The following is a 26,557-nucleotide window of genomic DNA, read 5'->3' as shown; positions in this document are numbered from 1 at the left end:
ATCCTGGGCTACACAAAATGATCAACAAAATGAATATGACAACCTGAAACAATTACTCCAATGGTAAAAAGGAGAGCTAACCTCACAGCAATTAGAAAATTTTGGTCTTACTCTCAAACTGAAATTACATATACTCATAAATATATATATATATATATGGAGCTTAGATCCAAAAAGAACAAATAAAATACTTTTAAAGTATTTCTAACTTCAGAATATATTTGATTTTCTCCTAATAGTTCACTGAAAATCTGAGAACTCACTTGAATTAAAATGACAGAAGATTAATTGCACTCCACTTCAGTAAAAAGAAAAAGGGAGGCGGTTCCAAATGATAGGACATTTTTTAACCTTTATGAAGGGTTAAGACCTTCCTTCAGGCAATTCTTTCCTGAGACAAGCCAATCAAAGCTAAAAATTCTCCTCCCACAAAACTCTAGAACAGGAAACAGTGTCAAGTATTTCAAGTAATTTCATTCAACTGGCAAGGCTTTCCTGAGCACCTTCTTGCAGGGAATTATGTGAGACCATTACTCAATATTCTTGGAGGACAAAGTTAACTATAATAGCTGAGTCATCAAAGTACAAAGCAAAAGGGCAAACGTGCATATCAACTAAAAAGAAAAATAAAGGATTATTATATAGCAGCAGCCTGGCAATTTGATACAACATATAAAAATATATGTACTATTAATTTTTATGGTGAAAAAGAACTATCAGTATATGTGTACAGATAGTTCTATATCTACAGATATATAGTATCAATGATAATATACAAGCTAAATTAAGCAATAATTAAAAATATTAAGAGCAAGAAAAAATAGTCATCACATACTAATAAAATATGCTTTCGAAATTAATGGAATTAAACAAAATTAAATAAATATGCTTGGTCTCCAACAAGTCCCCACAAGCATTAAGATGCTGATATTACTCAAATTCTAGTAAAAAGACCAGACTTAATGGTCTGGCTGAGACTGGAGAGACCCCAGAGGACACAGCCCCTGGACTCTGTTAGCCTAAAACTGAAACCATTCCCGAAGCCAACACTTCAGACAAAGATTAGACCAGACTATAGGGTCGTTATGAGTCAGAATCGACTCAATGGCAACAGGTTTGGGGGTTTTTGTTGTTTTTTTTAATAAGACATAAAATGATACTGGTGAGGAGTGTACTTCTTAGCTCAAGTAGACATGGGAGACTAAGTGGGCAGATTCTGTTCAGAGACAAGATGAGAAGGCAGAGGGGGACAGGAGCTGGTTGAATGGACATGGAAAATACAGGGTGGAGATGAGGAATGTGTTGTCACATTACAGGGAGAGCAACTAGGGTCATATAACAATGTGTGTATAAGTTTTTGTATGAGAAACTGACTTGAACTGTAAACTTTCACTTAAAGCATAATTAAAAAAAAAAGATGCTGATATTAAGAATAACCTATTTTTATATCTCCAAAATGTCTCTAAAATTCCTCACATTATATTAACAATGAAGGGGAAAAAAGACTTAGCAAGTGAAAAGCTCCAAGTACTTCAAAATGAATCCTTTGTGCCTACCCAGTTTTTCTAAGATGTGTATGTTGTCATTTTTTTCATTATCCTTTATTTCTTCAATTTCTTCATCTTCATCATCCACATTAGTTTCTGTTTCCACTGCTCCAGTTAGAAAGAGGGCTGCTGTTTTTGGTGGTTCTACAACAGTCCCTAAAATAAGAATTGCTAATTTCAATCATTAACATATTTATTAAGACCATATTTATAAGAGCTTACTCCACTCCTGTTCTCCTGTTTCACTACCTCCATACAAGCATCTCCAGTGACTTATGCCTGAGATTCCTTTATCTAAAATGCCATGCATGATAACCATATCAATTGCTTAAAAAAAAAAAAAAAAAAACCTGTTGACAGTATTGTAAAGAATAAGAAACTGGGCAACGGGAAGAGAAAAGTGACATAAACTTGATGGCACAGCTGGGGTAGGTGGTTTTCAAGATAGCCGCAGAAAAGAAAAACAATGCTGAGGTCTCTTTTTCCTGCACTGTGGTCAGGTGGGAGCCAGGACATGCAGAATAAGCCAGTCTGACTGTTCTGGTCTCACCCAGGTTCTGGCATGACATCATCATGAGTATAACAAACAAGTCTACATATGTAGCCTTATTAATTGGGAGGAAGTTGGAGAAAAATTACCCTGAGTGCACATGGAGATTGCTTACTTACTTAATTCAGCTAACTGAAGTAACAGGAGTTATCTCAATCGTGATAATCCAAATAATTAACCCAAGATGGAGTCACTCATGCTGAGCCCATGTTGGTAAACCAGTGGAAACCAAATAAAGTCTGTCGGGTTCCTGTTTGTCAGGACCCACCAGTTTCCTGTTTTTAACAAAAAGCAGTTCGACCCTTACAACAGTTGTCTAAACCCAAGCCAAGTAGCTAAAGTTTCCTATATGCTTGTTACTATAAAACTCTGACTCTTTTCTTTGTTCCCCAGAAGCTCCAGTCTGACTTTCAGGCTGGATGTTTCCAGATTCACAAATTTCTAAATGAAGTTTTTGAGTTCTAAAAATTAATCTTGCAAAAGATTTTACTTTAACACGTGCAAGTCACTATTACCTCTTAAACACAGGAAAAATTGAAAAACAGTCCTTTAAAGATATTTTTCAAATAATCACACATCACTTATAAAGTATTCTTACCAAAAATATTTAACATGAATCTAAGGCTTTAGATCTATCTTCCAGCTCAGAGGAAATACAAAGGATAGTGGAACAAATCAAATGACACCACAAAGAAACAAATTCAGAACATAGCGTGTTAGTGACAAATGAACTGATCCTTCAAAGAGTCCATGCCATGAAAGCAGGAGTGGGTGGGCTCTTCTAGATTAAAAGAACAACAACAGCAAAAAAAAAAAAAAAAATGCAGTTAAGAGCAATGCACAATTGGATCTGGTGGCTTTTGAGGGGAAGGTGAGGGGTGAAGTCACAAAAGCCATTCTGGGGCCACTGGGGAAATACGAGTATAAATTTGGTATTTGATATTGGGGAATTACTGTTAATTTTCTTCAGTATGATAATGGTGTTATGGTTAGATACTTACACACTTATTTTTAGAAGATACAGGCTAAAACATGTAGGGGTCAAGTGTCATGATGTCTACCACTCACTCTGAAATCATTCAGGAAAACAAGATAAATAGATGAAGAAAATATGGCAAAATGTTAACTGCTGAATCTAAATATACCCGTTGGCATCAAATCAATTCTGACTCATAGCGACCCTAAAGGACACACTAGAACTGCCCCATAGGGTTTCCAAGGAGTACCTGGTACATTCGAACTGTCAACCTTTGGTTAGCAGTCGTAGCTCTTGACCACTACACCACCAGGGATTCCACAAGCTAAATGGTAGGTTTTAAAAAAAACAAAACCCATTGCCATTGAGTCGATTAATGTTCATTATATTATTTCTCAATGTTTCTGTATATTTGAAAATTTTTACAATAAAAACTTGAAAACTATAACCAGTTAAAAGTTCCCAGAACCATAATATTAAATTTTATACCAAAAATAAGATTTTTTAGCTCCTTCATACATTGAGACCCATTAGACGCATAGCCCTGGGCTAGTATTAAGAGATGCCCACCAGCTGGTAGTGTAACTGGGGAGAACAGAAAAAAGTCTGCAATATAAAGCTCTACATGATGTGACTGTGTGCCAAACATGATCTTTGAATAATACAAGTATAGAGTCAGATTTACAATGGTAGAGGGAAGTATTGTGCAAGAGCTAAAGTTGTGCAGTTTGTTTTAGTAAAGCAAACTTCTAAATGCTTGTATGTGCAAAGCACACAAAGATGTGTCACCTGGGGGGGGCAAGAGACATAGCCACTTCCCTACATTATTGTAGCCACACATAATGTAGTATGATTACAATGTAGTACACTAAATGCTACAAGGGAGTGTTCTTCAAAGGTGCTAGGCAACCACATAAAAAGGATGCCTAAACAATGGAAGAAGAGGTGCAGATTTGTTTACTGCAATACAACTTTAAAACACAGACATCCCAGTAAAGAAATGCTAATTTGCAGATGCTGTTCTTCATTTGATACAGTAGACTGAAGCCAAGGGCTCTATCAGAGCTATTAAAAACCATTGTATTTATATAAATACTTATGTAAACTTTTTAAGGTCTATATGGCATTTGGAAACCCTGGTGGCATAGTGGCTAAGAGCTAGGGCTGCTAAACAAAAGGTCGGCAGTTCGAATCCACTAGGCACTCCCTGGAAACCCCATAGGACAGATCTACCCCGTACTATAGGGTCACTATGAGTTGGAATCAACTCGACAGCAATGGGTTTGTTTGTTTGTTTGTTTTGGTATATGGCATTTATACAATTTGCCCTGTTTAGGCAATTTTAAATGTTATACACAGAATGCTGTCGACAGGGCATCTGTCTTTCAGCTGCAAAATTTCCAATATCACATAAAACTTAAAAAGTTCCAATTTAAATACAAATCAGTATCAGTTGAAAGCAGAGGCTTCCAGGTTTATATCTTCAGAGGAATATTCCAAGAGAAAACAAAAACCTTGAACTTATCTTCTGACAAATATTAATGGAAGTATTTCTCACTAATTATATAACTAGTCATTCATTTTAAAATTGAACGTGTTTCCCTGGTTGTGAACTTTTGCTGATCTATGTATTTATAAGTTGATAATTAAAAATTGACATGTACAGTTATGTATTTGCTCTATAATGAAGATGTAATAATCTTATCATTAAAATAAAAACAAATATTACTCTAGAACCAAAAATGTTCTTCACAGCACCCCAGCTAAATTCATGTTTTATTTTATCTCACTGTTTTTCAAAATGTAAAACAGACAGATTAGAATACATCTTTTTAAGTAATATGAAACCTGAATTTGTAAAACGCCAAAGAATTAGACACATGAGAGCTCCGGGAACAAATGGTGTCAAGGCTTTATTATTCAAATATAAATAATGAAAGAAATCCAAAAGCTTTTTGGGAAAACAAATTCCATCTCCATTTAGAGAAGCTCTCAGATATTAGTACACGTAAGGGTTCAGGTCCTACCACCTGGACTGGCATTGAAGTGGCCAAAGAAAATTTTTCTTCAACACGCAAATGAGCTGATTCATTCCTCCATCACTACATTACACAGGTGGGCAATTTTTCCTGCTCAGACTCACAGAGCAACTCCATAAATGAGTTATTCCTCAAAGCCCAGACTACGTGGGGGAGAGGGAGACTGGGAAGAATTACCTCTGTCTGAAGGCTGTTCAAGCAGAGAATCAGATAAGGATGTCTTCCTTCGAACTAGGGTTAAGTGCACCACCTGCCCTGCATTTCTTAATACTTCAACAACATCTTGGTTGTCAAAACCTTGAATATTCACACCATCAACCTAAAACATTTAGAGACACAGTAAGGAACAGAGATTTCAAGTTAGCTACTATTTTTAATCCTGGCAAGGTAGCACAAAAGTAGGCAGTTTATTTTATTCCCTCGATGGCTCTGGGATTTTTTTTAAAATAATTTTTATTAGATTTTAGGAACTATTTTTTAATGAGAATGCAAAACTACTAGTAAAATGTGCTGAAAGGTTGCTGACAAAGTAGAAGGCAAATTCACACCTATACTCCTAAGTCACACATTTTAACTACGAACACTAGAGAGGAAAAGGGCCTTATTCTCTGTTTTTCAAGATTCAAAGTGCCACAAAAGATGGTCAATTGTTATACATAGGTCTCAAGGTGTACTAGTAGATGCTATTATCATCCAGGAGCCCTGTGGCACAGTGGTTATGAGCTTGGCTGCTAACCAAGAGGTTGGCGGTTCAAATCCACCAGCCGCTCCTTGGAAACCCCATGGGGCAGTAGTACTACGTCCTATAGGGTCGCTGTGAGTTGGAATCAACTCGAAGGCAACAGATTTTGATTTTGGTATTATCATCAAAGAGCCTGGTGGTGCAGTGGTTAAGAGCTACAGCTGCTAACCAAAAGGGTAGCAGTTTGAATCCATCAGCTGCTCCTCAAAACGCTATGGGCCAGTTCTACTCTGTCCTGTAGGATTGCTATGAGTCAGACTCCACCACAACAGGTTTGAATTTTTTTTTTTTTATTATCATCAAGGGTCCCTTGGTGGTGCAAAGAGTTTGCTCCTGGCTACAAGGCCTGGTTTCTGTAAAGATTACCAAAAACCTAACCCGTTGCTGTTGAGTCAATTCCAACCCATACGGAACGTATAAAACAGAGTAGAACAGCTCCATAGGGTTTCCAAGGCTGTAATCTTTATGAAAGCATACTGCCACACCTTCCAATCACGGAGCAGCTGGTGGGTTCAAACCACCCACCTTTTAGTTAGCAGCCAAGTGCTTAACCACTGTACCAAGATTACATCCCAAAAAACCCAATGGAGCAGTTCTACTCTGTAATACATGCGGTGCCATAAGTCAGAATCAACTCTATGGCAACAGATTTGGTTTGGGGTTCAGCTTATTATTGTCAAAATTGAAGTGGTAATCAAATGCTTTATCTTTCCATCATACTAGACCTCCAGATCCTACAAAACACCAAAAGGCATTACTGTAAAAGTCCATTACTATAAAAGCCAAGAGGTGCTTCCTTAGACAGTCTTGAAGGACAAAGAATCAAATCATACCACCAAACATTTGTTTCTATGTAAATCATTAAATTGTAGGTAGACAGATACCTAAAACCAAAAAAACAAACAAACAGAAAAAAAAAAAAAAGTTGCCATTGAGTCGATTCTGACTCATAGAGACCTCCTGTGTTTCAGAATAGAACTGCACTCAATCAGGTTTTCACAGCTGTGACCTTTTAGACGCAAATCACCAAGGCTTTCTTCCGAGGCACCTCTAGGTGTGTTCAAACTGCTAATCTTTTAGTTAGGAGTCCAGCACTTGAGATAGTTACATAAATATAGATACATATATGCCTTAAAAATATTGCTCAAAAAACTATAAAATGTAACTAATTTCTAATAGGAGAAAGATCAGTCCAAATCAATAAAAGGTAATTATTATGTATGAAATATTCCAATTTTGGATGTACTGAAAACCACTATTAGAAAAACTATTTTCATAAAGAGATTAAAAGAGCTGGATGGAGATGGCATGTATCAACTGCATGTAAAATGGGTAAGTTTAAAAAACACAATCAGAAGCTTCAAAATTGTTTTCTAGAGGAATGCCAGAACATCTTTCAAATATACATGTTTCAAATATTATATATAAGGCGCTCTGGTGGCACAGTGGTTAAAGCACTCAGTCGCCAAACAAAAAGTCGGCAACTTGAACCCACCAGCTGTTCCACAGGAGAAAGATGTGGCAGTCTGCTTCCATGAAGATTAACTACCTTGGAAACCCTATGGGGCAGTTCTACTCTGTCCTATATTATACTTGGTATGAGTCAGAATCAACTCAATGGCAGTGGGTGGGTTTACGGTTAGTGAACCTTTTTCTTCATTAACAGTATTAAAAAAAATTCAAATTTAGAATCATTAGAGTCCAAATTGGGAGTCCTCCGTGGTATAAACAATTAATGTTTTCAGTTGGCAACTGAAAGTTTGCAGGTTCAAGTCTGCCCAAAGGTACCTCAGAAGAAAGGCCTAGCAATCAAATTCTGAAAAATCAGCCACTGAAAACCCCACGGCGCACAGATCTACTCTGACACACATGGGTCACTGTGAGTCAGAGTCAAGTCAACTGACTTGATTTTTCACTATGCTAAAAAAAAAAGTAATTTCTGAAAAAACCTTATGAAAATATATTACCCATTCCCCTGTGAGTCGGAATTGACTTCACGGCAATGGGTTTGGTTTTGGTTTTTTTTTTTTTTTCCTCACACATAGTATAATAAAGATTAACCCTTTTTTTTTTTTTTTTCTTAACTTGATTCAATTCTAAAACAGAGGCCAGTTACTTACAGCAACTATTTTGTCGTTCACTTGAATTTGGCCATTGTGGTATGCGGCACTGCCAGGTATTATACTTTTCACATAAATCCCTGAAGCTTCCCCTGAGGGTGCACAAGACATATGGAAAATAGGAAGGGAGCACTAATTAGACCTTGATTGCAAAATTCATATCAAGAGGTTAATTAGCTACACGGGCTGACTGGAGGCTTTATAAATCGATTTTGAAAACAAGCAGAGAAATTGATGGGTTATTTCAAACTGTCAACATCACAAGTGACCAGAATTTGAAATGATTTGACTGATGACTATCCTTCTGAAAAAATAATCCGTAATGGAACCTTGATGAAATGCACTCCAGTAACACTGAAATTCAGGAGAGCCCCGGCTAAGTCTGATTCTCTTTTCTTGGTCTATTTCCATTCTCACTGCTGACTTGGCATAAACCCTCATCATTTTTCACCAGCACTATGATAAGAGTCTCTAACAGGTCTTCCTGCCCATATTTAGTTCAAAATTCATGTTAGCTTCCCCAAACACAGAAAAAGGAAATGTACACATGACCTTTAAAAAACTAGGATGAGCTCAGCCACGTGAAATAATCTTTATATTATAAAATAAAACATTTAAACAGAAACAAATGGCTATATAAAAAACCGCTATGTAAAAGTATGCATGCCTATTGGCAAGAACTAGAAGGGAAATTGGAAAGAAAAAAAAAAAACCATAGATTTGGATCTTATATTTTTATTTTTTAATTTCAAATGAACTTAAAATACTGTCTGTAGAATAAAAATAAACATTAATGGATTCCTACTGCCTACATACCGTTGCCATCAAGTCAATTCCGACTCATAGCGACCCTACAGGACAGAGTAGAGCTGCCCTATTATAGAGTTTCCAAGGAGTGCCTGGCAGATTTGAACTGTCAACCTTTTGGTTAGCAGCCATAGCACTTAACCACTATGCCACCAGGGTTTCCGAATAGGGTCACAATGAGTCGGAATCGACTTGACGGCAGCAGGTCGGTTGGACTGCCTATATAATGAAATGTAAATTTTATAGACATGCATGCAAAGTGTTCCATAATCTACCCCGAACTTCCTTTTCTACGTCATCTTCTACTATATCCCTCCACCAAGGTGGAAGTCCAGACACACCAGACTCTTGACATTCCACCAAAGCACAAATATTTTCATCTTTTTGTCTTTTCTCATTTCTTTCTTACTTTCAACCTCATCCCTTATATCAAAACCCTTCTCCTTTCCCATGCATAGCTCAGATATCTCCTTCTTTGCAAATTCTCCATTTCCCTCTATCAAACTGCCGCTTTCTTTTACTGGATATGCACCAACAGAGTTTGCTTTTATCTCTGCTAAAACATCTATTTTGTTTTCTCTTAAACAACTGAGAGATGCTTACACATTTGTTCCCTAACAGTCTCTTCTTATGTTCATTTTTCTACCCCCTCCAGAACGAAGCAAAGTAATCCATCAAAAGTTCGATGAGTGGAACAAACTGAAGAGAATTCTTAAAGACTGCATGTTAAAAAGCATGTTGACCTTTATAGTGTTCTAGTTTTCAGTTTTACCACACTAACCCCCCTACAATCCCAAAAACTTCTTTTGAGGGTAAAAAAGTAACATAAACATTTATATTTGGTAATATAGACAGCAAATGTTCTCCATTTTTTTAAAGCAGTTATTCACTTTCATTTTATTCTATACCTACAAACCTAAGCTCACAGGAAATACCCTAAAAACTTAATATAATAAAGGTTCAAAAGCCATAAGTTTAGGAACTAAGCCATGATTCTTCGAACCAGACTTGGCATATTGAGAAGTTACTTAATACAGTCTTCTGCAACATTATTATACAATCCATACTTAGCTCTTTTGGAACTTATTTAAATTCTGAACCTAAAAAAGGTGGCACTTAGAAGAATCTAAAGGTTTGAAAACATATTTCACTAGGCTAAAATAGCACAAAGTGGTCTGACATGAATTTCATTCAGGACTTTGAATACATTAGCACCCTTAATTTTTCCACCTGCTGTAAGTATGCAAGATAATTTTTTTTAAAGACATAGATTCTCTAATCTTGCTATTAAAAAAAAAAATTATAACTCTGAATTTTCATGTTACTAGCAAATATTTGTGGATAAAGGTTTATTTTTCCTTACCCTAATAATTCTGTTAAAGTAATTCCAACAGTGAAAATTACCAAACCTTTGCATATAGGAGTTGAAGGAGTATTATTCAGAGGTACTTGAGCCATGTATTTATTCTCATAACATATTCTCTTTATATGAAAGGAAAATAACTCTAGTTAAAATAAAAATGTTTTATCTTTTTTAGTAATTAAGAATAGCAATAGTTTTTTGAAATCTGCAACACGAAATATGTGTAGTAATCATTTTACTTTATCACTTATGTAATATATCAAAATATGTAACAGTCACAATATTACAAATATAACTATTTTAGAAGCAAGAGAAGGTATAATTCAAATGTTATATAATGAACTGGACAATTAAGTATTTTTGTTAAAGACTATCAAGCCAGCTATAAAACTACTGAGATAAAACTGTGTTAATCATTGAAAAGTAACTGGTTGCTATTATAAAATCCACAGTTTTATGTTCAATGTTTAAATTGAAATCTGCAGGTATTTACTTTTACTGTCTAGAAACCTTAACATTCTTTATAATTGCTTCTAAATATAAAATAGAAATGATTCATTTACCTGTATGAGAGTTTCCAACATAGCCAACAATTCTAATCCCAAGACTCTGTCCATCCTTTTTAATGAGTTCAACATCGTAAGTTTCAAAAAGAGTGGAATTGTCCTAAAAGGCAAAAAATAATTTTAATTATATATAATATCAAGCTACATAACTATGTGTACATAGTCAACATGAGCATGGTTTGCCAAGTATTTTCTTGGCACCTGTGTTAGGCAGAATTTTAATATGGTCCCCATGACCTCGGACCCCTGGTGCCATCCTCATGTTTATGTGACATTATTACACGACAAAAGGGAGAGTATCTAGGTGGCCCTAATCTAATCACACCCCAAAAACCTAATCACAGGAGCCCTTTAAAAGCAGAGTTTTTTCCAGTTAGCAGAAGGAGGGAAAGTGAGAGAGATTCGAAGTCTAACAGGGACACACAGTTGCTGGTTTGAAGATGAAAGGGGTCATGTGAAAGGAATGTGGACAACTTTAAGGTGCTCAAAGAGGTCCTCTGCTGACAGCCAGCAAATAAGCAGGGATCTCAGTCCAACAGCTATAAGGAACTGTATTCTACAGATAACCTGAGAGCTCGGAAACAGTCCCCGGAGCATTCAGATAAGAGCTCGGCCCAGCCAACACCTGGATTTTGGTCTTGTGAGGCCAAAGGAGAGAACCTAGCCGAGTCCACCCAGACTTCTGATCTACAGAACTGTGAACTAACAAAGGGGTGTTGTCTTAAGACATTAAATTTGTGATAATTTGTTATGCAACAATAGAAAGTGAATACAGTGACTTAGAAAAAATTCCAGGGAAGTTGGTATCTGAAAGCATTATGAGCATAAAGAAAAATTAGAAATAAAAGGTCAGACTAATTTTATAAGTAACAGAAAAGATATCAAGTTAAAATTATTTTCATTACTTGACTTCTATTTTAAAATATTTCTGTAAAAGAGTAAAGTGCCTAAAAACACAATACCTTGCTTTTAATTCAAAGCATTAATATCAGAAAATAAATAATTGATTGAGAAGTATTTCTAAAAGAAAAAAAGGGAAGAAGATAGATTCTGGTAGCTAACTCCCTTCCATCTCCAACTTTGTCCTAGTTCCAAGGAAAAGGACACTTGTTTACTTCTTGTTAAAGAATAATGAGGAAAAGTCACATTTTAGCTTCAGTTCCCGCAATAAACCATTAAGATGACAGGAAAAGAATTTAGAAAGTGTGTGGGGAAGTGGAGCCATGGTGGTGCAGTGCTTAAGAGCTTAGCTCAAAAGGCCAGCAGTTCGAATCCACGAGCTGCTCCTTGGAAACCCTATGGGGCAGTTCTACTCTGTCCTATAGGGTCACTATAGGATTGCTTTGAGTCAGAATGGACTCGATGGCAAGGGATTTTATGTGGGGAGGGTGGTAAACCCACAAGAACAAAGAAATGAAGTATACTTTTGGCCTTCACTTTTAATATAAAATGTTTCCTTTATAAACTCTAAATTTAGGCACTGTGAAAATTATACAGCAACTACATAAAAATTAAGTGAAAGATTGAAAAAATGGCATTTTCTTTGAGGAGAACAGGGAAAATATAAAAGCTTTAGTACAGGAATAAAACTAATAGGAAAATGGTAATATAAAATATTATAAAAAGAATATTCATAAGAATTATGAGGGCATTAAACCATTACCTTTAAAGAAAGAATCAAATATTAGATACCCCAGAAGGAAATATTTTACTAGCTTTCTGATTCTTATTTTTTTTAAAAAATACACCGTATATATAATTGGCAGCTACATGGCAATGTATAATTGAGACTTGCTAAACCACTTGTCATCAAGTTGATTCCAACTCATGGTGACCTCGTGCGTGTCAGAGTAAAACCGTACTCCAAAAGAATTGCTATGGCTGCTTTTTTGGAAGTAGACTGCCATGTCTTTCTTCCAAGTCTTCTCTGGGAAGATTGGAACCTCCAATCTTTTGGTTAGCAGCCAAGTGCATTAATTCTTTGAACCACCTAGAGACTCCTGAGACTTGCTAGATTATGAAATTATGCCACTGGTATAATGGAGAAGGATTTCAAATTCCCTAGGAAGTCTGGTCAGTTTTTAACCTAACACTCCACAAAGGGAAGGTTCAGTGAATTACCACAATAATGAAATGAGCCGGGCTATAAAATTCTGACATCTACAGAAGTGAGAACACCTTTTAATTTTCACCACCCAGACTTGCATGAAGTTTCCACATATCACACAGCTACACTGATCCCTCACTATGAAATAGAAGGCTCCAGAAAATTAAAAAATTGAAGGGAAAAGAAAATGATTGTAACCACAACTAGGAAAAGAAAAAAATAAAAATTTCTAATATCACAGACAGAGTATTTCCATTCATGTGGTTCCAAGTAGGAAAAGGCAATCAACTTTCTAGAAGACACAAGTGACCCCTCAGATGATGATGGACAGTGGCATTCTACCTCTTCCTATCATAACCATTCTCTTTTCTTTCCTCTTCTTTCTGGCTCCTCATTTGTTAAACTCTTTTCTTTTGACTTGTTATCTTTTCATTCAGAGCCAGTGAGATTGCTGGAAAAAGCTCGATCTAAACCAGAAAGATTCATATTCAAATCCCAGCTTTGCAACTTACCCTGTATACGACCTTTAACAAGTTAATTTATTTGGACTTCAGTTTCCTCATCTATAAAATGTACAGTAAGACCTATCTTTCAGGATGATCACAAAGATTTCAGATGACCTGGACAATTCCAGGTGCTTCAGAATGGTTAATTATAATTATTATTTTATAATTATAATAATGAGGAATTTTAAAATAAATTATTATTATTAATATCTACAGGCATACCTCATTCTACCACACTTGACTTTATTGTGCTTTGCAGATATTACGTTTTTTACAAATTAAAGGTTTGTGGCAACTCTGCGTCAAGCTGGCCTATTTGCACCATTTTTCAATAGTATATGCTCACTCACTTTGTGTCTCTGTGTCACATTTTGGTTAATTCTCACAGTATTTCAAACCTTTTCATTTATTATTACATCTGTTACGGTGATCTGTGATCTGTGATCTTTGATGTTACTATCATAACTGTTTTGGGGCACCATGAACCACGTCCATATAAAACAGCAAGCTTAATCCATAAATGTTGTATGTGCTCTGACTTCTCCACCAACCAGCCGTTCCCCCATCTCTCTCCCTTTCCTCGCGCCTCCTTATTCCCTGAGACACCACAATACTGAAATTAGGCCAATTAATAACCCTGCAATGGCCTGTAAGTATTCAAGTGAAAGAGTCAAACGTCTCTCACTTTAAGTCAAAAGTTAGTAAGCTTAGTAAAGAAGGCATGAGGAAAGCTGAGACAGGCCAAAAACTAGGCCTCTGGCGCCAAACAGCCAAGTTGTGAACGCAAAGGAAAAGTTCTTAAAGGAAATTAAAAGTGCTGCTCCAGGGGAAATAACAAGAGAACTAGAATTAGAAGTGGAGCCTGAAGGTGTGACTGTATTGCTGTAATCTCACGGTAAAACTTTAAGGGATGAGGAGTTGCTTCCTATGGATGAGCAAATAAAGTGTTTCCGTGAGATAGAATCTACTCCTGAAGATGCCATGAACATTGTTGAAATCACAACCAAGGATTTAGAATACTACACAAACTTAGTTGATAAAGCAGCAGTAGGGTTTGAGAGGACTGACTCCAATTTTGAAAAAATTTCTATTGTGGCTAAAATGCTATCAAAGAGCATTGCATGCTACATAGAAATCTTTCATGAAAGGAAGAGTCAATCAACATGGCAAACTTCATTTTTATCTTATTTTAAGAAATTGCCACAGGCACCCCAACCTTCAGCAACCACCACCCTGATCAGTCAGCAGCCATCAACACTGAGGCAAAACCCTCCTCCAGCAAAAAGACTGCAATTCACTGAAGGCTCAGATGATCGTTGGCATTAAAGTATTTTTTTAATTAAGGTATGTACATTGTTTTTTTAGACATAATGCTATTTTATACTTGACAGACAATAGTATAGTGTAAATATAACTTTTACATGTACTGGAAAACCAAAAAATTTGTGTGACTCGCTTTTCTGTGGTAGTCCGTAACCAAACCCACGATATCTCCGAGGTATGCCTATATTGCCTTTTATAGAGTCCCCAGGTGGTGCAAATGGTTAATGCACTCAGCTGTTAATCGAAAGGTTGGCAGTTCAAGTCCAGCCAGTGGTGTCTCTGAAGAAAAGCCTGGTGACTTATTTCTAAAAAATCAGCCATTAAAAACCCTATGGAGGACAGTGCTAATGTGACACACATGGGATCGCCAGGAGTTGGAGTCTACTTAACAGCAACTAGTTTTTACTGGTATTGCCTTTTGCCAGTATGTTCCTATTATGATTATTCATATATATCAACCAGTATTTTGCTTCCCCTACACCATCTTCTCACCAATTTTATGAACTAGACAGGGCAAATAGTATTGTTTTCCTATTTACGGATGTGTAGCTGAGGCTCAGGGAGGTTGAATAACTTACCACTGAGAAACACCAAAACAGGAAATCATATATATCTAGTGTCTCCAAACTAGGTTTTCCTTACACCATGCTTCACTGGTGAGCATTTAGATACTGCTCGTACCAGTGGAGTACTCCAAATTGAGGAAATTCCTAATCTTGCAGTATTTAATCTAAGATAAAAGAATGATTTATATACTCACAGAACCAAGGCTCCTGTTGGCTTGAGCAGGTAGGGCAACAGGTAAGGCTGTAGGGGTGGGAGGGGTTACTGAAATTTCACCAATTGGGTCTCTAGCAACAAGCATCCTGACTGAATTCCCACAGTTCCTCAGCACTTGAGCAACTTGCTCACTGGTCATTCCTTGCACATTTGTGCCACCAATCTTCAAGATGTGGTCTCCTGTCTGGAGTCTTCCATCCTTTAATCCGAGAAACAAAACAAAATTATTCCAAGAATTTAATGATCTTACTTCACAAGTTAATAACAATTCATCTAGACTTTCAGTTCTTGCAATTTGGCATAGAAACCACCTGCAAATTCTGAATAAAATATCTTTTCAATGAAGAACTGCACTGGCAGCAGAGTGTTGGGGATGATGTGGATAAACTGGAACACTCATCCATTCTGGTGGGAATGTAAAAATGGTGCAGCCATTGTAGAAGGCAATTTGGTGATTCCTCAAAGGGTTAAACATAGAATTACCACAAAAAACAAAACAAAACAAAACAAACCCACTGCCGTCCAGTCGATTCCGACTCATAGTGACCCTATAGGACACAGTAGAACTGCCCCAAAGAGTTTCCAAGGAGCACCTGGCAGATTCGAACCACCAACCTTTTGGTTAGCAGCTGGCCTAGCAGCCATAGCACCTAACCACTACGCCACCAGGGTTTCCAGAATTACCACATGCTCCAGCAATTCTACTCCTACGTATAGACCAAAAAGAAAGCAGGGGTTCAAACACATACTTGTACATCAATGTTCACTGCAGCATTATTCAAATAGCCAAAAGGTGTAAACAACTCAAGTGTTCAAAACAGATGAATGGACAAACAAAATGTGGCATATACATACAATGGAATATATTTCAGCCACAAAGAAATGAAGTTCTGATAGATACTTTGACATGGATGAACCCTGAAAATGGTGAATACAACATGTCAGACACAAAACGAAAAATAGCGTATGATTCCACTTACATGACATATTTAGAATAGGCAAATTATAGAGACCAAAATTTATTAGTGGTTACCAGGGCTGGGGAGAAAATGGGAATGGGGAGTTAACTGCTTAAGGGGTACTAAGTTCCCATCTGCAGTGACGAAAAACTTTTTGTAAATAGCAGTGATGGTTGTACAACACGGTGAATGCAATTAATGTCACTGAATTACACACTTAAAAATGGTTAAAATAGTAAAATTTTTGTTAGATATGTTTTACCACAATGATTTCATAATAATAAAAGACAAGAGAATTCAAAATGAGAAGAGTAATCAGAATTCTAAATGGGCATTTGTTTGAGGATTATCAACTCATGCTGAATGGCCCAGAACTAGGGTATTAACGGCCATGCAAGGAAGAAAACAAAAAGCTCTGGACCTCAAGAAGGGAAGGAAATCAGACCAGAAGCCTCCAGCTTCAGAAACTCCAAACGTCAACAAGTTAAGTGATATGTTTGAGGACCAGCAAGATGCCAACGTGAACAGAAAGGGCAAAGAAGAGAATAGTCTAAGAAGAGATGAGAGTTAACAGAGAGCCAGACAGTGTAAGGCATTTGCTCTGAGAGAGTAGGAATGGAAGTTATTGGAGGATTCTGAACAAAGAAGAGACGTTATCTGACCTACTCTTAACAAGACCACTCAAGCTTTTGTGCTGAAAATAGACTATATGAGAGAAAACAATAAAAGTAGAGATATCAGTTGGAACTAAAAAAAAAAAAAAAAATGAGAGAAAACAATAAAAGTAGAGATATCAGTTGGAAGGCTACAGCAATAATCCAAAGATAACAATAGTTCAGACTAGGTTAGCAGTTAGGGGTGTTGGGAAGTAATATTCTAGATTTATTTTTAATGAACTGTCAACAAGATGTGCTGCTAGCTTCTATATGGAGTGGGAGGGGGAAAAATAGAATCAAAATCCCCAGTCTTTAGCCTGAGCAACTGGGAAGGTAGAGCTGCCATATAAAGGAGACTGTTTTGTAGAGAAATGGATGAGTGGGAGTGGAAATCAGGAATTCAGTTTTAGAGATGTTAATTTAGCCTGAGATGCCTATAGACATTCAAGTATTGGTTTCAGGTGTGCTGCTGGATATACAAATCTGGAGTTCAAGGGTGAGGTCCTGAATACACATTTAAATTTGGGAATCATTAGCATATAGGTGACATTTAAAGTCATGATTCTGGATTAGTAATGTCCTACTTCCTAAACTGGGTGATATATACATTGGTGATTATTATTGTTATTTAAAATGTGCACATACCTTACAAATACTCCTTTATATGTATATTTCATATGCAGAAAAGTCTGAAAACATAATTTATCAAAATGTATATCACTCAAAATATTTATCATCACCTCTTTCTTTGTTAAATTTTCAAAACAGCTGATTCGTCTGAATTTTTACTAAATTTGTTTTATCAAAAATTTTTAAATTCTCTTTACTTATCTTTATTACTGTATATTAAGAATATCATAATATAAACATAACCAGTTTAAAAAAAAAAAACTTCCAGGTTAAAACTCACTTTCATGTATCATGTTATTCAGAGAAGGACAAATATAAAATACAAAAAAGTTGAGATTCAGAAAGGTTGACTGAATTGACCAAGGTCAACTCAAGTGGCTCTACCAAAGACCTATTCTTCTCATTTAGTCCTTTGCCTAATACTTTGATATCTCCAGAATAGCATAGAGATTATGTTACTGCAGCAAATTAATCTCCTATGAACAAAAAAGGCTGCTAGTAAATGGTAAATTTATTTTTTTCCTATTCATCAGAAATTGCCTATAACTGTTGAAAACCTTGAATAAAATAAAGATGAAAAACATATATTGTAATTGGAAGAGGAGGAGGACAATTAGCCTGAGAATAAGAGCAATGAATGACCCATTGGGTAAGAATGGTTCTAAGCTTCATATTACTAGTTCCAGGTACCACAATCTATTCTTATTTCTTGAAAATTGCAGGTAAAACTCAGGAGACAAAAAAAAGTGTTAACTAAAATGTCTATTCCCCATTCTTCTTTGCAAGAACCTGAATGAATGAAGTAGTTAGGTCAAAAAAAAAAAAACCTACATGCTTTGCCTGAACTTTGCAGAAGGTGCTATAGGTGACTGGAAGTGGGGAGGAAGAAGGTAATAGAAATTCCATTCAATTCAAAAAACATTTGGAAAGACTTAGGAAAACAAAACATATCCAAAGAAGATATTACCACTACGGAAAAAAGAATTACTGAATTTCTACTTTAAGCATTGATAAGTAGATATTCTGTTTACATCCATGCTATAGACTTGAAACAAAATAATCAATTACCTAAGACAAAGTTAAAAGTAGCCCTGGTGATGCAATAGTTAAGCACTTGGCTGCCAACCAAAAGGTCAGAAGTTTGAAACCACCAGCCACTCAACAGAAGAAAGATGTTGACAGTCTGTTTCCATAAAGATTGCAGCCTTGGAAGCCCTATAGGGTAGTTCTACTCTGTCCTTTAGGGTTGCTATGAGTCGGAATAGACTCAACAGCAGTGGATTTTTTTAAAACAAAGCTAGTGTTCCTGATGAAAAATAAGGGCAAGGTTCCCTTTGTGAAATCAAACCAATTTTGAACAGAATTATGGTCTCACCAAAGAATAAAGAATACGTCTAATAATTATTTTCACACTTGGCTTAGCCAAAGCAGGGTATTTCAGCATAAACCATATATTTAGTTACTTCCTAGGTCTTATTTTTTTTCCTTTTTTACCTCAACTCTTAATTTAAAATGATGTAGATAATTTGCATCTGTCACTGAAAGTCAAACATTTTCTTCCTTACAGAAAAACAGGTGTTCTAAGGAATTTATAAGTGCAAAAACAGTCATTAGTCAGTTTGATAGGAAAGACACCAAAATGACAGCTACCTAGTCTAAGTCCAGCAGCCCCAGACACCACATTTTACTGCTACTTTCTGATTGACATTCTCTTTTTATAACCTGTCTACTGTGCAAGGAAACTAAAAGGCATAAAGGCCTACCTACTTGTTCTTTGGAGCCCTAGTGGCACAGTGGTTAAGAACTCAGCCGCTAAACAAAGGTCAGCAGTTTGAATCTATCTGCTGCTCTTTGGAAACCCTATGGGGCAGTTCTACTCTATTGGGTTGCTATGAGTCGGAATTGACTCTACGGCAACGGGTTTGGTTTTTTCCGGGTACGTGTTCTTTAACGGGAATCATAAACCAATGAAAGCTAATAAGTAGCTATGCCAAGGTTCAAAGACATAGCATGCTAATCAAACATTTAAATACAAAAATTAGCCAACAGATTCTTTCAAAAGGAAAAAAAAAAATCAAGCATATGGTCCCGTGGAAGGTAGAAAACTTAAAACAGCTGATGCAACAAGGTATTACACTATTATCCTAAAAATACAAACAGTATCATTTATGCTGTTAAATGAAAAGAAAAACTATTACTTTGCATTCTTAATTCTCTGATAGGCTATCATGGGTGACAACTTCAATTCAAAATAAATTTAAAAACTTATAGGAATTCAGGCCTGAGCTACAAAAGAAGTAATGAAATTAAATTTATTTCTTCAAAAACTAAAAAATGTCACCAAATACTTCTACAACTCAGAAAATGAAATTATTAACTAAGTTATAAACATATTTCAGGCCTGTTCCATCACTGATCTTTAATTAAAAGGCAACATATCACTAATGGAAAGCAGTGACTTAATAAAAATAATAACAAACCACTCTCTCTAGGAATTAAAGGCAGGCACTAAATTCAAGTACACTTATGCTTCTTCTTGTTGTTGTTGTTATTGTTGTGTGCCATCAGTTGATTCCAACCCATTATAACCCTAATAGGACAGAGTAGACATGCCCAATAGGGTTTCCAAGGCTGTAATCTTTACGAAGCTGATCACCAGGTCTTTCTCCCATACAGTGGCTGGTGGGTTCAAACCGTAGACCTTTCAGTTTGGAGCCGAGCACTTAATCACTGCACCATCAGGGCTCCTTACAGCTATGCCATCCTACTCAAATCAAATTCCCATACAGTCTTCACTAGCTGATTACTAAGGGTAAGGAAAACATCTGCTTACAAGATGACTCAAAGAAAAATTGCTTGGGAATAACCAACTGCCCAGTAGTCTTATGCTGGACCTTGCTTAATCAAGACTGAAAGCCTCTCACAGTCTACACCCACCCTTCAATCTTTGCTTGGTTCCATTTCTTCTTGATATTAAAGGTTACTAGGGGACAAGCCAGGTCCTTCCATTTCATCCCAGCTAAAAGGATTGGGAAGTAAACAGATGGGGAACTCTTGTGGATTTAATTGTGTCCCCCCAAAATATGTTGTAAATCCTAACCTCTATGCCCATGGTTATAAGCCCATTTGGGAACAGGTTGTCTTTATTATGTTAATAAGGCAGGATTAGTGTAGGATGTGTCTTGAGCTAATCTCTTACGAAATATAAAAGGAGCAGATTAGGCAAGCAGAGATGAGAGAAGAGAGATACCAAACCGCACGGAGATCTCCAAGAAACTAGGAAATAGAAGCTGAAGAGAAAAGGACTTTCCCCCAGAGCTCACAGAGACAGAAAGCCTTCCCCTGGAGTCAGCGCCCTGAATTCAGACTTCTAGCCTCTTAATCTGTGACAAAATTAATTTGCTTGTTAAAGCCACCAACTTGTGCTATTTCTGTTATAGCAGCACTAGACAACTAAGACAGGAACTAAGCACTTTACATTGGTTAACATTTCTCACACAACCTTTTTATAAGACATCTAGAGGCTAACCCCAATGCAGTAAAGAGTTAACATACCAGGTCTTAGACCACTAACCTTCATTAAGCACTTGTTTACAAGGTTGGCCCTTAGCTGACTTCTGGGAACTCAGATTTTGGGAGGATCCCCACCGTTCCCTGCTAAGAATGGCTCACTGTGCCTAAATTGTGCAAACAATGTGGTTTATGCCAACTACCTGCTTTCCTTCTGGCAGTCTGGAATTTTGGTACAAGCTGGACAGGGTGTGCTTATGTGACCAATCCCCAATAAAAACCTCAGCACTGAGTTCTTAATGTGCTTCCATGATAGACATTTCATACGTGTTGTCACATTCATTGCTGGAGGAATTAAGAGCGTCTTATGTAACTCCACAGGGAGAGGACTCTTAGAAGCTTAAGCCTGGTTTCCTCCAGACGTCAACTCACGAACCTTTTCCCTTTGCTGACTGTGCTTTATATCCTTTTGTAGGAATAAATCTTAGCCTTGAGTACAACTATATGCTGAGTCCTGTTGAGTCCTAATAAAACCTGGGAGTGGACTTGGTGACCCTCAACAATCCCCATTTTAGAAATATGGAATTAAGTCAAGAAGTTAAGTAATTTGCTCAGGGTTATAGTAGATCCAGGATTCAAGCCTTCATCTGGCTGGCTCTAAGGTTCACACTCGATGATAATATATTCCTTCAAAAGAGGCCTTTTTAGGATTTAAGTGAGTTGAGAAAGTTTCTCCAAATGTAGGTAACAGGAAGAGTATATGACACATCTTGTGTCACAGACTGGGGTAATAGGATATTGCAGCTAAAGTCCCTTTGCGAGTTACAGCACAACATTAAATAGAACCAAGAAGCAAATGGGACAGGAATGAGGAAGGCCATAAATGGGATGTAGGAAGAAGTATGATGGGAATTTTTCTGCTATGAGCCTCCCCATACTCCAGACAAGAAAGAGTAAATAGCCATGTTGTTTCAATAGCTTGCTATTCCCTGATGGTAAGAGTTTGACTGCACCTGGACAGGTGAATGTCTGCAAAAGGAAAACATTAGGATCAACATTGGATAAACAGATTTAAGCGTTAAGCATTGGCTTCAGAGCCAAACAGATGTGGGTGCAATCCTGAGTTTGTCACTGCCTACCTGTGTGATGTTGGACAATTTCTTAAAGACTTCCATACCTATAAACTGGGAATAGAACTTATAAGACTGTTTTGAGAATAACATGAGATAATATATATTAAAGAACAATGTCTGGCATAATTGTTTATTTCTCCATTATCCATTATGAAGCTTTGATGGGCAACCCCTGCCCTGCCCCATGCCTTCCTTGATGATCTGAAATAGGCAGGATCTCTTCCAGTAAAGGGAGATAGTCAGACCTGGGCTTTTCCCAACAGTGCCTCAAAGGAATTCATCTGGGAAATTCTGCACACCAAATTCTCCTTGTGAAAATTCATAATGCACATTAGTATATTAAAAGCTTAGAAAACTCTTACAGTAAAGAAACCTATTTGATTTTGTTTAACCCAGTGTTTTCTAAATTTATTTGACCCCTTGTCTTTAACAATAACCATTCCATTTTGCATTTTGAAAAATGCTGCTTCAGCAAACAAGCCTACTGAAGTTGTTAAGAGGGTGAGGGGAATAGGGAACTGATACCAAAATCTTCAAAATCTCTCAATCCTTTCCTAGTTAAATTATTTAAAAAAAAAAAAAAAAAAAAAACCTTTAAAGAATGTTATTTGTTTTGTGGCATACAATTGTTTTGAAGACCCATAAAACACCCATGTTGATATATCTGCTTCAGGTCTCTCAATCGGTAGTTCTCAAACTTTTTGGTCTCAGACCCCTTTACACATTTATGTTATTGCGGATGGTGGGTTGGCATTACAAAGGGGCACAAGGAATCTTTTGGAGGTGACGGATAGGTTCATCATCTTGACTGTGGTGACAGATGATTCACATTGTAGGCATATGTCAACATTTATCAAATTACATACATTAAACATGTATAAATGATTGAATGTCAATTATACACAATACAGTTGCAAAAAAATTACTGAGAACATCAAAGAGCTTTTGTTTATGTGGGTTTTACCCATCAATATCTACTAATTAGAAGTGAGAACTAAGAACTTTTTTAAAATATTTGTGTATTAATTCATTTAACAATAACAAACTCATTTCAGGTTAACATAAATCACACTTTTAATTTAAAATGTGTGATATTTTTAAAAAATTAGTGAGAAGAATGGTATTATTTTTGTTTTTACAAATATCTTTAATGTCTGCCTTAAAAGAAGACAGCCAGATTCTCCTATCTGCTTCAGCATTCAATATGTTACGATATGTTGTTGTGGTTAAATATATAAAGAAAATCTGGCTTCAATCAGATATATAGCTGGAAAAAAAGAAAGATATTTTAATAGGCCTTTCAGATAACTGTGGATATTCTTTTTCATATTACACCAAAACTTGCTAAATTGTGATTTCTTAAAGACAGTAGCTATGTGGAATCTAATACTACATAAACAAACTTTTCAGACACAGTTTCTTAAAATCCATTGGTCTATCTTGAATTTTGAATGAATCTATTAGTCATATATTATTTTCTCACATTATGCATTGGTCTTCAGAAAATATTTTGTTCACAGAGTTATGGAGATCATACAAATATCCCATATATCAAAAATTCTTGCTATTATCACCAATGATCCAATCAGAAAAGTCTTTAAATATTAGGAAGCTGTTACACTCATGGTAAAATATAAGTTTTCTGAAATTCTAATTTTTTCTTGAAAGCTCAAATTTTATCATTGCCAACAAATACTATCAGTTATTTTCCTTGAAGTCACAGACTCGTTTCATTTTCAAGAAAATGTCTAACAAATACCCAAGTCTGAATAATAATACTTTGTCAGTTTTCCTTTCAAAAATAAAAATACTAGGTTACTGAGAGGCAGGCCCAAGATGAAGGAATAGTCAGATGCTTCCTGTGGTCCCTCTTACAACAAAGACCTGAGAAAACAAGTGAATCAATTATATATGACAATCTAGGAGCCCTGAACATCAAAGGCAAAGTTGAAGAATCAGACTGAGTGGCAGAGGAAGGGCGAGGTGGTTCAGAAGCAGGGAGGAGTTGCCAGACCTGACTCGGCGGGAATCAGCACCCTGCAGGCCAAGATCAACTGATGCCAGCGGTGAGGCAAGCAGTGCCGTTCAGGACGTGTTTTCCACATCAGGAAAGACCAAGCGGCGGAGAGTCTACTCAGGCCTCCAGAACTAGCGAAAAGCAGCACCCAAGAGGCAAAATGTAAATATGTGAGTCTAACCTATCGTGCGGATCAAAAATCACCCCTTTGGGAAAAAACTCTCTCCCACTTCCTGCCCCTTCCTGCTCTGTACTGGGTCTGAGTTGGCTTCAGAGACTGCCGTGTTGCCTGGGCAAGAAGTAGGACCTGTCACACACCCTGAGCCATTCACCCAGCCTTAGAGAGGGAACAAATTAACAAACAGGGGAAAAATAAAATAATCAGCCAGCTCCCCTAAGCCAGGAACTCGGGGCAGAAACAGCTCCATTGCCTAGGTATACACATAAGGGGTCCACAGGCTTTGAACGCCCTTCACCCCTACATAGACCCATGTGGGCCTATTACAACATTATAGGCCCCCATTAGCACAGTACAACAGGATATATACTGAAGTCTAACTTCAACTGTTTCAGCTATATGGTGGAGAGGCAGGTTTGTAACATTTGACACCACTCTGCCTATTAAGCAGGGTCCTAACCTATCCAAACCACCGGTCTGAGGACTGGTGGTTCCACTCATGCCACCTAGCCACCCATGACAGGGTCCAAGAATAAGTGGTGCCTCCCAGACCTTACAGCCAACAGCATTGGGTGACCATAGACAGGCTGTGAAACTCACCCACCTACATGCTCTAGTAAAAAGGGACACGCTTTCGTCACAGATACTCAGGGGCGGTTGTCAGCCTCCTGCCTTGCTCAGCACATAACCCCCTACTACAGACAGATACCTGTGCATACACGAATCACTCCTGCTTCTCTAGGACTGTAGGTGAGAGCTTACACCATACACTTGGTGACCGACTACCTAGATACCTGAGTTGAATCTGAACAAGAAAAGTGAATGGACTTCTGGGGTCACATACCTAGTAACAACTCAAACCACCTGGTGACAGGACATTAGTTTTAAAGGTGTCAATAATCAAACGACCTCACTCGAGAAGCCCATTTGGGCATATCAAAACAAAACAAAACGTGGTCCCAGACAGAGCTGGAGAAAAATGTAGAACAAAATTCTAACTCAAAAAGAAACAACAGACTTGCTGGCCTGAAACAGACTGGAAAAACCCTGAGAGCATGGAGCCCAGACACCCTTTCAGCTCAGTAATGAGGCCATTCCTGAGGTTCACCCTTCAGCCAAAGATTGAACAGGCCCACAGAACAAAACAAGACTAAAGGGGTGCACCAGCCCTGGGGCAGGGACTGGAAGGTAGAAGAAAACAGGAAAGCTGCTAATAGGGAACCCAGGGTTGAGAACGGAGAATGTTGACGTGTCAGGGTTTTGTTAACCAATGTCATACAACAATGTGTGTACTGTTTGATGAGCAACTAGTTTGTTCTGTAAACCTTCAACTAAAGCTCAAAAAAAAAAAAAAAGTATACACATAAGTTAAGGCTTGGAGTACCTAATTAGTCTCCAAAAAAGTTCTATCTGCCACTAGCACATGAGAATCCTTGTACTCTCCCAATTTCATGTCAGTTTGGTTTCTAACTTCTAGCAATCTAATGTGTGATTATTTTCCATAATTAATGGTCTTAAAATATTTTGTATTTTCTTAATTTTTCATTTTCATTCCCCCAATTACTACTGAATTTTAAATCTTTTCAAAAACTGGTTGAGAATTTGTACTTTCATTTTGTGAATTGTTGATTCTTGTTATTTGCCCATTTTTCTGTGCAGGTCATCATCTTTTTATTACTAACTTGTAACTAGTCTTCAAATATAACAATACAATTAAAATATATCAAGAATATTAAATACCTAAATATATTGTCATAATCAAATTCCAAATTTCACTTGTTTATTCATTAATGTGGTTTTTGATATTTAAATTTTTTAACTTTTTAATGTAGTCACAGCTATCACTATGTTCCTTTGTGGTTTCTATTTTTGGAGCTTATTAAGATTTTCCTCTCCCCAGGCTTAGAGAAATATTCACTTATATCATTCTTTTATGGCTTAATTTCTTACACTTAACTTGTTCTTGATTTGGAATTTATGTTAAAATATAACATAAAGTAAGGATGAAACATCATTTTTTTTGCTCCAATTACCTGATGACAACTTAT

The 26,557-nt window shown here is 36.8% G+C and overlaps 1 protein-coding gene across 2 annotated transcripts in view; it reads right to left on the bottom strand.

Moving 5' to 3' along the window:
* PATJ (PATJ crumbs cell polarity complex component) overlaps positions 1–26,557 on the bottom strand; it is a 415,355-nt gene that overhangs the window by 357,236 nt on the left and 31,562 nt on the right. For both annotated transcript variants that reach the window (XM_010591221.3, XM_010591223.3), the window contains exons 8-12: positions 15,407–15,625; positions 10,708–10,810; positions 7,975–8,066; positions 5,290–5,431; positions 1,557–1,703 (exon numbers count right to left, since the gene is read on the bottom strand). In XM_010591221.3, coding sequence (XP_010589523.1) covers positions 1,557–1,703; positions 5,290–5,431; positions 7,975–8,066; positions 10,708–10,810; positions 15,407–15,625 — 703 coding nt within the window. The remainder of the gene's footprint in view (positions 1–1,556; positions 1,704–5,289; positions 5,432–7,974; positions 8,067–10,707; positions 10,811–15,406; positions 15,626–26,557) is intronic.

The sequence above is a fragment of the Loxodonta africana genome, chromosome 3, assembly GCF_030014295.1.
Source record: "Loxodonta africana isolate mLoxAfr1 chromosome 3, mLoxAfr1.hap2, whole genome shotgun sequence".
Classification (NCBI taxonomy): domain Eukaryota; kingdom Metazoa; phylum Chordata; class Mammalia; order Proboscidea; family Elephantidae; genus Loxodonta; species Loxodonta africana.
The sequence above is the reverse complement of the archived record's forward strand: the minus strand, read 5'-3'. Positions and strand labels throughout refer to the sequence as shown.